Below are 12,118 nucleotides of genomic sequence, written 5' to 3' on the forward strand. Positions count from 1 at the left end.
ATAGTTGCAGGTTTCAGACACACAGTTTGGGTTTCATGATTTTTGTTGGAACTTCACCGGAGAACGTTCAACAAGTAACATGATAATTTCAACTTTTGACCCTGTGAAATACACAGAGGCATATTAATTAAAATATTTATTCCTTTATAGTTTCATTTCCATTTGTAGGTTTTGTACATTGAAGAGTCGGGATTGTTTTCTGCCTTCCCTCTGTGTTTCCACCACTGTGATAAGACAGTATATGAACCTCAAAAATAAAAATATTATTATTGTGTTTAGGATTATGCTGCTCATTTGGAGTAGCTCTGCTACGTTAGTTCTGCTTTTTTCTTTTTATAGTCCGCTCATCGTTTTTCAGGTTTAGACATCGCATGTCCTCTGGTTTTTTAAAAGTTAATCATAACTGACATAACTTTTAAACAGCTACGATACATAACCCGGAAAACAAAGTATTGTTTTTATAACTGGGAGCAGCTGATTAGCACCTGAAAAGATCAAATAAAACCTGAACTATGACCCCAAAACCCAGTGGAACTGAAAAGCAGAACCTGAGGCTTTTTCAGATTTGTTGCCTGACTTTCTGCCCACATCATCACCACAGCACCTCAGAAGATTTGGTATTTGAATTTAATTGAATATTTATGTTGATAAAAATGAATATGTGGCCACTACAAGTTCATTCCTTTCTTTGATGCTTTTGGTTTTTGATGCCACCACGTGTCTTTCTCTATTCCCATCTGCTTGTCTGATTAAACCAGTGAACCTTTGGGCTCCTCAGAATAGGAGGAACCACCATAAGAACCAGTGACTTTTCATCTTTTCTCAGTTTCTGAAACTTCAATTTCTCTACAGTATTTTCTTTCTGATATTATTCCATAATCAGGTTTCAAGTTCTGTATGTTTGCAGCCTCAAAAAACAATGCAGGCACCTCATCTTCCTTGCTATATGGTGGAAGGTTTTTTAAAAAATCTGTTGCTTTCTCTCTCTAAACAGCAAGCAGATAAACTTTAACCACATCCGAGCCATTCAGAAAATTTGACAACAATAAATGATTGAGTGGATTGAAATTTTGAATGACTTTTATCTGGCCTAAATTAAGTCTAAAGACATGGCTGGAAAAGAGAAATGGGAGCATTTAGCTGACAAACCTTTAAACCGTTTAATCCACCACAGTAAAGCAACAGGCAACTAGTCCGGTGAGTAGCTGCTGCTGCCTGATCCGGTGTGTGAATAACTTTGCTCTGCCATTCCTCTCTCCTCAAGCAGTCCTTAATCAATCACAGAGATCAATACCGGCAGCCAGCCTGACATTTATTTCTGTTTCTCTGTTCTAAACTGTTGATTTCTGTAGCAGCTGCAGACATTTAGTGAAGTCAGTCTCCCTCCTTATCGCTCTTTCCTGGGAATAAAAGAGATTGCTTTTTATCAGGAGAGCAGGATTGGTGAGATGATCTCACTACTGACTTTTAAAGCAGCAGGGGACGCCGGCTGACATGCAAAACGCAAAATAAAGATGCTTTGGAAATGAAACGGTGAGTTAAAGAAGTCAAAGTAAGTGATCAGACAGGGACTGTGAAAACTGAAGCATTTAAATATGTATTTGTAAGAGTAGTTTATTTGTGATAAACGTTTTACTTTTGAAGTTTTTTTTGACATTTTGAAGTGAGTTTTGACATATTTAATAAAAAAGCAAACGAAAAAAAATAAAATCCAACAGTATGATCACTGACTTGAGTACTATTTCACCCAAAATATTTTACGTAATTAAAAACTTTCTAAAGATTACTGTTAAACTCCAATCAAATATTACAATTTTGAATTAATATTATTAACTTATGGCTACCTGACCAGCCTCATCATTAAGCAAAACGTTAGCTGACTCAGATTACTGTACATGATTCTGCTTTAAAGTAAGATTTTTTTTTTAAATTAAATTTATAGACCTTCCCTTACTTTACCAAGCTTATTCCTTACTGTAAATGGACATTTATTCTAAAAAAGGATTTTTAGAAGAACAAACAACTCTCTAAAAACATATTTTTAGAAGCTATTAATACTTCAGAACAATTGAAAGCAAATGTTTTCTTTTTTCACTACAAACTGGAATTTTCATGTAAATAATTTCCAGTTGAGATTTGAAAGTTGTTTAAATTCTTAATCCTGTCAGAAACCTTTAAAGACAAATTATCACTTCTTACTGACCGAGAACAAAGATTAACGATGACAAAAATATGAGCTTGACTTTTACAGACAGAGCTAGTAAACACATCTAATGAATACACATAAACAGACTGCAGAAATACAAATATAATACTCAACAGCTCAACAAAGCATGATTATTATAATAAATGCATTTTAATGGCAGCTCAACAGCTCATATTAGAGGTTTTTATTTTATTTGTCTGGTGTAAAACAGATCTTCTAATTTAAGAGTTACAAGCTGTTTTTGACCTTTTTATTGCATTTTCTTCTTCATGGATGCATTTAATTGGTTACATAAACTTATTAAGTCACTGTAGTTTTATAACAAGCCTAAACGCCAAATAAAGTAACAAATAAAATGCTAGGAATAAACATCATAAGCTTGTACAAGACACTTCTGATCACAAAGGGTCTTTTTAGTGATGGGCCCCCTGCCCACATTGAACACCCAAGAGGACCACAAAACTCTTAATTTTGTCCTTTGTCGCTGTCTGTACTTTCTTTCTGTGTATTGTGTTTCATTTTAGTCAATAAACTATATTTAGAGTTGCTGTTTTGGTCCTTGACCGTTTTTACTCCATTACACATGGTGTCTTCTTGCATGAGAAGGAGGCAGAATCCTTTACATTTGTGTTTACGCAGCATTAAAATGCAGACCTACTCTTGGTCTTTTTGTACAAAACATGTTCTTTCCAGTCTGCTATGAAAAAATTCATGCTTTGTTTTTGGCCCCTGAGTGTCTCAGTGTAAGGCTGCATTCACACCAGCCCTGCTTTAATCAAACTCTAGGTGATTTTTCTAGAAAGTAAAGTGTTTGGTAAAGTGTCAATGTGCAATCAAACTCTGATGCGCACCAAAGAAATAAACCCCTGATCCACTTAAAAACCTCGGCCTCTTTTGAATGCACATATGGATGAACTGCAGCCCAGGGCATTCTGGGTAGATGTAACCACAGCAAATTCTTTTTTGGTGTAGCGTTAGTGAAAGAAATGGCTCATGGTCAAAAGAGGAATCCTAGAACCATTAAACTCTGACACCACTCCATGTTTCTTTACATTTTGTGAAGAAGGAAGTTGCTTTCAGTGTCGTCTTTAGTTGTTTTAGTGTCGTTTTCTTCAGACGTTCCTGGTGCAGCGCCCCCACAGGTGACGGGGGGGAAAACAGGTCGGGAACAGGACGCAATGCAGTGTGAAAACATTTTAGATTATGTTTAAATTCTTCTTTCCTCTTGTCAGGGAAGACAGAATTTAAGATTCTGCCTAAAAAGATTCAAAAACAATTTTTTTAAATGCATGTTTTAAAAGGTCCTGGATGTTTTAGAGGGAGATTTCTAATGGCCAGAGATCACACAATTATCTTATTATTATTATCAGGTGATATTGAGGGATCTTATACGACTCAACTCATCAGTAAACACAGGAACAGAAACAGATGAGTGATACGTCAGCACTGTGCCTGTTTTCTTCCCCTAAGTGTAACACATTCGACAGAAAATGCTTCACGCTTCAGCTGAAGTGTCGATCTGTGACGAGGAGCTCGTCAGCAGCGTCTTTAATGTGGGAATGAGCGACAAGAGGAGCTCACGTTCCTACATCAGCTTCAAGGAGGCGAGCGCCCGTCTCTGCTGTCGCTCGTCTTAACTTAGTTGGCAGGAAGTTGCAGTGTGGATGTCAAGCAATCGTTGCTGGGACGACGATTTATGCCGATTCCTGTCAAACTGTCAGCAGCAACTCTGATCACCTTCTCCAGGGTGAGCTCTGCTTCTGTCCTTTGATTTCTTCATGGTTGGTTATTGATATCGATGGAAACCCTTTGGTTCTCAGTGACAAGATACAGGAGCTTTTCTGGAATCTTGTATGTTGTCCTTGTTTTCGGGCTGTTAACGCGTTGATGCATGCAGTTAATCTGAAAACTTTAACAAGTTGTGACATAAAATCAGATTAATTGAACCACTGGTTTGACCTAAAAGCCTCTCTCCTTTTAGAGAGACAAGAGTTACCCCTCCTTGACAAGAGGAAGACCTCTAGTCCAGCAGCGCGCGATGCGCTCAACGACCAAGAGTGAAAAGTGAAAGCAGACGGCAACAAAACTTTAACATTTTTCAACTTTCTTGTGTTGCGTTGCTAGCCTGCATGTTCATATCTATGTGAAGTTTCCCTTTCATGAAGAGTGTGATTAATCTGGTTAAAGTGACAGCACTACCTTTTTTTAAATAATATATTCTCGGAACTCGTCAGACTTTAGTTGGACTATTCAGTTCTGGTATTTGTTGGAGGACAACAAGACTGACATTTTTTGGGGGGGGATTTTTTATTTTGCCTCCTTTCTCATATTCTCCAGAATGTCTCAACATTTGAGAAGTCGTTGGGGAATGTTGGGAACAGCCTGTCCCAAATGGAAACCTCTAAAAGCGGCAGCAAGTTAAAACAATAGGTGGCTGGCAGCTTAGAGAGCGAGTCAGGAGGTGTCAACGTGCGCACACACACACACACACACACACACACACACACACACACACACACACACACACACACACACACACCCCGGTGAGGACAGGAAGACAGAGGACGTTCAGGAGGTTATATATACTCTATTCTGAGCTTTAAAGCAGCGTTTCAACATGAGGACTGCATGCTAATTCTGGTAGCATACGCTATGACGGTACAGATGGAGGAGTTTCCAAATCCAGAAAGATGGCTTTGTTTTTGAAACTGCATTATGTTTCATATTTTTGGTTGTTGTTCTTTTCAAGCTGTGGATTTTAAAATTACTATCTAGCAAATAGAAACAAAGTGTCAGATTGGCTAAGTCCTTTCCTGTAAAACTTTTAACAAGACGTAGTTATTGCATTCACATGATTTTTTATCTAGCTGTTAACAGTTATTCTTTTTTACAGAAAGTGTTAAATTACTTAAAGCATGCATATTATGAATATGATCTTATGAGATGAACGTCCCTGTAGATTATTGGATGTTCTTATTTCCTTTTTCAGATCATCACCTTGAACAGAGGTTTTGCTTTAGCAATGAAAGATATTATGTTTGAAAGGCTGAATTAAGTGCATTATTTATTTATTTATTATTATTATTTGCATAAACCTCAGTTTTCTTCTTATGAGTAGAGTTTCTTTGGCTGTTTTTACAGCATATGCATAAAATAAAATGCATAAACAATATAGAAAGTGCTTCTCCACTGCATATTATAGAGCATTCAGCAGGACTGATGAAAAATTATTGAAACGTAGAGACAGAAAAATATGAATACCAGGCAAAACACTCCAGGTAGGTAAATGAATACACTGAAAATACAAAAGATGAGCTTATTAATGATAAAAGCTTTCCATGCAGAGTTGAGTGTTGCTGTACAGTACCAGTGATGAGTCACACTTTAAATCTCAGTATTCGTCTTTTTATGCATTGGTACAACATGTACTGTAATTTCTTGATCACTGATGTCATCATCTGTGAAATATGAGCAGTTTTACTGGATTTCCATAACGGTGCTATGGTTTATTTCATAGAAGGGGCACTTAGGTTCACACACAACCAAAGGTTCATGCTAATAAACCTTTTGCATGAAACTTTGGTTTATTATTATTGTGCAGAAACTTTAGTTCATTTGTCTATTAAGTCCAGTTCATTTGGAGAGGTGTGAATGCAAATTCAGTCGAACTCTAGTCTGCCTACAAAAGTATAGCACAGGGAATTCTGGGTAAATACAATCACAACAAATGTGCTAGCTTAGCGCTAGCAGGAAAAATGGCTCATGATCTGTAGCCAAAAATAAGAGAAACCACCCAACCGTTAAAATCTTCCTTCTTGTTTTTACTTCAAGTAGGAAGTTGCCCTCAGCGTCTTCTTCAGAGGTTTTTGTGTCGTTTCCTTCAGGAGTTTTTGTTGCAGCGCCCCCACAGGCGAGAAGGGCAACCAGTTGCTTAAAGTGTTTGGTTGGTTTGTCTCTGTTGCGTGAAAGAGAACCGCAACAGCTGAAAATGTAACAAACATTGCAGTTTTGGTCCCCAATTGAACTGATTTTCTACCAAACTATCAGGTGTGAAAACATCATTAGGTTGTTTTTGAATTTATAAATAAGTTTGGGCTTACAAGGCTTTTAAATGTCCATTTAATGGCGACACAATTTTTTTTCTTCTGGAAAACTTTATTAACAATACATTCAATAAATCTACTGGAAATCTTCCAGACCATCTATGTGAATCTGTTGATGGTACCTAAATACTTTTTATCCAACCTACTGGTATTGTCACTATGTAAGAACGTTTAGTCTTTTCAGGTGTTTTTTTTTATCTGGCTCACTATCTCCACTCTTCCATTTTTTCCTCCATATTCTCTATTTATGTTCCTCCCCTCCTCCGTTTCTGCCCACTAATTCAATCACACACACCCACACATAAGCACACCTTCCCTCTGGTGAGTTATCCCCCACAGATGCACACTCTATTACCCAAGATGCACTATCCCATTGCGCGCCGGCCTTTTCATTGGCCAATAAAACAACCTGAGCTTTACGGCTCTACCGATTCGAAGTACATCAACCACAGGGAGCCAGGGAGAGAGGAAGAAAGGGAGGAGGAGAAAAATGGTGGAAAGATGGAGAGATAGCAGAGAATGGGCAGGCGGAGGAATTGAAAATGGTGTGAGAAAAGACATGGGAAGAGAAAATGCCATTAGGAGTAATAAAATGAAGAAAGATTGTCCTCTTACTAAGCCTGGAAAAAGATGGAAAAAGTGAGCAGGGTAAGAGCAAACTGTAGACAGAGGGAGAGAGCAAAGCCCATAAAAATATAGAGCCATTCATGACTTATAAAATAAGGGCCATTGATGTGCAAACCAAAACTGCAGCATAGATGAAATAGATTATATTTTATTGTTCCAGCCCCTAAGTCCCAGCCTGTATAAATAGCTATTGATCCTCCATGTATTATTCAGCCGGCGAACTTTAAAGCCGGGGAGACGTCAGGACTCCTGCTCTGTCAGTCTCTCTGCTCCATTTTACACTTTTGTCATCTATTGGTTAAAGGTTTAATGCAATTTTTTTCAGCTTAACAAGAACTTTGGACTTGGATAGTTTTGCGTCAGAGAAAAGAAGTTGAAATATTTAATTTGTTTTATTCTATGCGGATAAATGTATGTATGTAGCTTTTATATATATAATTACTTTTGACATTTTTGTTAAAACTGTCACCGTGTCGTGACAGGATGGTATGAGACAGAAAATCAGTGGAAAAAGTTGAACTTCTCTCAATGCTAACAACCAATCAGAGCCAGGAGGCAGGTCTTATCGCTGGCAATCACCCTCTGTGTGGCGTTGCCCATTCTCCCTTTGGATTGTGCTTTGATATGCTACAGCTAGCATAGCATGTTGTGCATGCTAAGGCTAGTTAGCATAGCCACTACAGACAGAGAATGCTTTTCCATGTACGCACATTGAGCAGTGAGTACATGGGATTGATTGACAGCACTAAGACCGTCCTCCTGGCTCTGATTGGTTGTTTTGTTGTTTGTGGTCGGGAGTGGTGCATTTCTTCAGACTGTAATATTTCAATAATTTACCAAATGCAAGTTTAAAACGCTTTTGGATTGGCCTTTGAATATTTTAGGCCTGTAAATGCTATGTTATGAAAAGCTCTTAATATATTAAATTCTGGTAAGAGCAGCAGCTATTAGCAAACACCTGGTGGAACTGCATTTCTGCTGAGCTCAGTCTCAGTCCAACGCTCATAAGAAATGGTTGTAAACGGCATAATGAGAAGCACTGTGGTGATGATGTCCTGAAGGCGAAGTGCAGAAAAGAGCAGGAGCTTCTTAAAGAGAAAGAGGCCCAATTTCAACACATCAAATTACAAAGTCGAATTTATCTTAAGTTATGTTTGATTATATTTTGCATTTTTATAACAACTGAAGGTAACATAGTTCCTTGATTGTACTGTAAAATATACTTAGGATTCACATAATACCGTCCCTTTAAGGTTTCTCATGCAGATGGAGAAAGAAAGATGGAGCGAAGCAGAACTCTATGGCAGCATTTTTCATCTCGCTCTGCCCTTAACTGAGTTACTCACCTGAAACGTCAAGCTTGAATATAAAGATCACGGAAAAATCAGCTGACATCCAAATCTGTCAACCATCCATCATATAAAGTGCAAGTCAGAGGAATATCTGTTGGAGAGGGGATTTTCTCAACAGCTGCGTTCAGGTACAGCTGGGACACCTAGTTGTTGAAAATCAAAAGAACTCTGAAGTTATTTCAACATATTTTATCCTCAAATATAGGCACAGTCTTTCAAATCTTTGATTGAAAATCAGACTAAATCTTTAGTGGATTCTATACTTTGCACTTTAAGTTTTAGAACACAGTATAATCGGAATTGAAGCACGAGAAAACCATATCCATATATCAATAGAGATCTTGACAAGATCTTTAAATACACTCGTAAAATAGAAATTTAGACCTGAAATCTGAAACAAATATGAAACATTTAAAAACTGCAACTTCAATACCACAGGGAGAGACGAGGGCTAAAATAAAAAAGATCAGATTTGGAGGTATAAACAGCAAATACAGAGACAAAACTTTGGCAAAAAAATATTAATTATTATAAAATGTATTTAAATGTTTATCATCACATCTATCTAAACTTTCCCTGGAGAAGAAACCATCAAAAGTGACCAGATATTGTTTTAGTCTGGAAATGCAACTTGAATGAACGAGTTACAACAACATTTAGCTTCCCTTTGTGATCAATAAAGTATTTTTGAATTTGAAACTATATCAAAAATACTTGAAAAGATTTTGTGTTTTTGTTGTACAGAAATCACGACTGAAGCAGAAGACTGTTAAATGTCCTAAATAAAATGTTTTTCAATGCTTTTAATACTATACCTTTTATATTATAAAACTGAGTTATATACAAGTTATTAAATATATATAGTACAGACCAAAGGTTTGGACACACCTTTTAATTCACTGAGTTTCCTTTATTTTCATGACTATTGACATTGTAGATTCACACTGAAGGCATCACAACTATGAATAACACATGTGGAAATATGTACTAAACAAAAGAGTGTAAAACAACTGAAAATAGCCCTTATATATATGTATATATAAAGATGCGTATATATAATTTTTTTCTTTGTATTTCTTCGTTCTCTCTGAGCAGCGTTCTGTCCGGTTCTCCTCTGTCTTGTCTCACATCCATGCAGTCACACGTTCACACATCACCGTTCCAGCCTGCAGGCTCGGCTGAAGTGAGGCAGCCAGCTGTCGGTGCTTTTCATTCGGCTCTGTTAATGGAGTGACAAGAGCCCGTCTGACGTCCAAGGGTGTGAAGTGCTGAGATGGTCCTGCTGCTGCCTCGCTCCACCAAACACCCACACACACCCCTCCAGCCTCCCAGCTACCCGTTTACTGCACAACATCCATCTACATCACTTGTTGCCACTTTTCATTTTGCTCTTTCAAGCTTTCAATGTAACTTTCAGCCCATTCCTGAACCTTCTGCAATGATTTCGTCATCCTTTCATGAACTTTTTGTTGTCATTTTGTGTATTTAAATGATATTGTAAATGATGTAACTTGGGATTATGGAGTCTCTGCTCAGTCACTGTAATCTTCATATCTTGACTTATTAGTATTACTTTGGCCAAACCTTTCCCAGTTTCTGTTTATTTAATGTAATGTATCAGGCACATGTAGAAGAAATATTTTCTGGGTGGCATTATGGACTAAATTGAAATAAAATTAAAGTCCAATCCAGTAAGGTTGGTGAAGTTGGTGTAATAGACATGAATATTGAACTTATTCTCTTATGGATGGTAACAGTATTTCTAACCCAAGCTCATTTGCAGTGTCATTCAACTTAAAATGTACACCACTGCCATAATAATGCTGTCGTTTTGTCATTTACTAGCTGGTATTGATGCTTATGTTTTCTGTTTTTAGTTCATTCAGATTTGACATCGGTTTGAACTCTTCTGCAGCAGTTCAGGTTTCTTTACTATTATTGTGCAGAAACTTTCACTTCCTGTCACTTTTTTGATTTGGCATGTAAACAAAGAATAAATCTGACGCCTCCATTTGGTGAAGAAAGAAGTTGCGCTCAGCTTCTTCTTTAGAGGTTTTTGTGTTGTTTCCTTCAGTAGTACTTGGTGCAGCGCCCCCTCAGGTGAGGAGGGGAACAGGTGGTCAAAGGGTTTGGCTGGTTTGACTCAGTGCAGTGCAGTGTTTGACCACAGCAGCTGGAGATGGAGCAAATGTTGCTGTTTTGATGAAAATATTTGTGATCCCAGATGGGGCCCCCACCCCAATTTTGGGAACTACTGTTCTAGATTTTACTAATTGGTTTAACTATTTGTAATTGTGTATGTGTTGCTGCTTGTCGTGGCCAGGTCTCTCTTGAGAAAGAGATTATATCTGGTTAAATTAAGGTTACATACATTAAAACAAATCTCAGACTTGGTAGTATTTTCTATACATTTCAAAAACAAATGCAGGCATAAATAGGTAGAAACTTCTAGCTTTGTGTCATAAACATCCCATAATCAAAAGCCTGAGAGCCATTTTAGATAAAAAGCTTCGAACAATAAAGAACACGAGGTTTAGTTCATTTGTTTAATGTCCAAAGTTTAATGTATTTTGCTCAGATTATTGGAGAATGTTTTTTATTGAAGGGTTTATTTAGGAGCACCACCCTGCTGCCACCTAATTGCTCCAGTTATGTAGATCTGCAAGTCAGCCTGAGACGCTCTCATACTGACACATGCACTTTGTTGAAATGTGTTGAAAGGCTCTTTTACCCCCCAGTCAGTGGTTCTGGTGTTCACTACCATTCACAGCAGCTGCTGTCCTCTGGTGTTACACATGCATGTTTGACCGTGTCCATGCATGGAATCATTGATGTGTGGAAAGTCGCCAAAAGCAGCGACATTGACAGTGCTTTTAAAAGTACCGCTGAAGCATTTCTGACGGTTTAGTCGACTGGGTCGATTTGTTCAATCGGCTTCATTGTCAGAGTGGAGATCATGTGGAGACGCACTGACCTGCTGTAAATAGCTAACACCACTTTAACTCCAAAATTGATCAGTGCGATGTTTAACAGCCAATTTAATACCTCAAGATTGATTTAGTGGGTTTGCTTTGACGTGACACTTAGAGGTGGCTGGACATTAAACAATGATGGTTGCTGATTGTTTTCAGCAGAGAATCAAACATGAAGAAAATCAAATATGTATCTAAGGTCCAGCTTTCTTTTGATGTTTTACCTTTTAAAGAATAAAATACGAGTTGGTAAAAGTGAATTATTTTGTCAGAATCTGAAAAGAAATGCAAATATTTTTATTCTAGTTCTGGGGCCAACTTTATAAAAATAACTAATAACTATCGCACTAATGAAGTGCAGTTAGAACAGACAGATTTTAGAATCATCCCAGTTCTAAAGAGTTGTTAATGTTTATTCTATTTGACAAATAATTCATTAAAATATCTGATTTCCAGATAACTTGATGTGGGATATTGTGTCTTTTCTTCAAAATGACCAAACCTTTCCAGCATCCTAAGATGCCATCTTAGATCTAGTGTAAAAATAAAGAGAAAAGAACTGCAAACACAATAAAAAGTCCCTGTTTCTGTCTTCAGATCACATACAAGGCCCTGAGCTCCCTGGATCCCAGTGCTGACCTGACGACCCAGAGGGGACGAGTGTTCAAGCTGAGGAACGAGACCCATCATCTGTTTGTCGGCCTTTACCCTGGAACCACCTACTTCTTCACCCTGAAAGCCTCCACCAACAAGGGCTTCGGTCCGCCCGTCACCACCCGCATTACCACAAAGATCGCAGGTAAACTTTTCTTTCTGTCTTTGTCCCCTTTGGGTTGATTTTTTTTTCTGTGCTCATCA

General features: G+C 37.8%; 1 protein-coding gene across 12 annotated transcripts in view; it reads left to right on the plus strand.

Annotated features, from left to right (window-relative positions):
- ptprt (protein tyrosine phosphatase, receptor type T) overlaps positions 1-12,118 on the plus strand; it is a 316,939-nt gene that overhangs the window by 167,685 nt on the left and 137,136 nt on the right. For all 12 annotated transcript variants that reach the window (XM_023325145.1, XM_023325149.1, XM_023325147.1 and 9 more), the window contains exon 12: positions 11,858-12,059. In XM_023325145.1, coding sequence (XP_023180913.1) covers positions 11,858-12,059 — 202 coding nt within the window. The remainder of the gene's footprint in view (positions 1-11,857; positions 12,060-12,118) is intronic.

This window comes from Xiphophorus maculatus, chromosome 20 (genome assembly GCF_002775205.1).
Source record: "Xiphophorus maculatus strain JP 163 A chromosome 20, X_maculatus-5.0-male, whole genome shotgun sequence".
Lineage (NCBI taxonomy): Eukaryota > Metazoa > Chordata > Actinopteri > Cyprinodontiformes > Poeciliidae > Xiphophorus > Xiphophorus maculatus.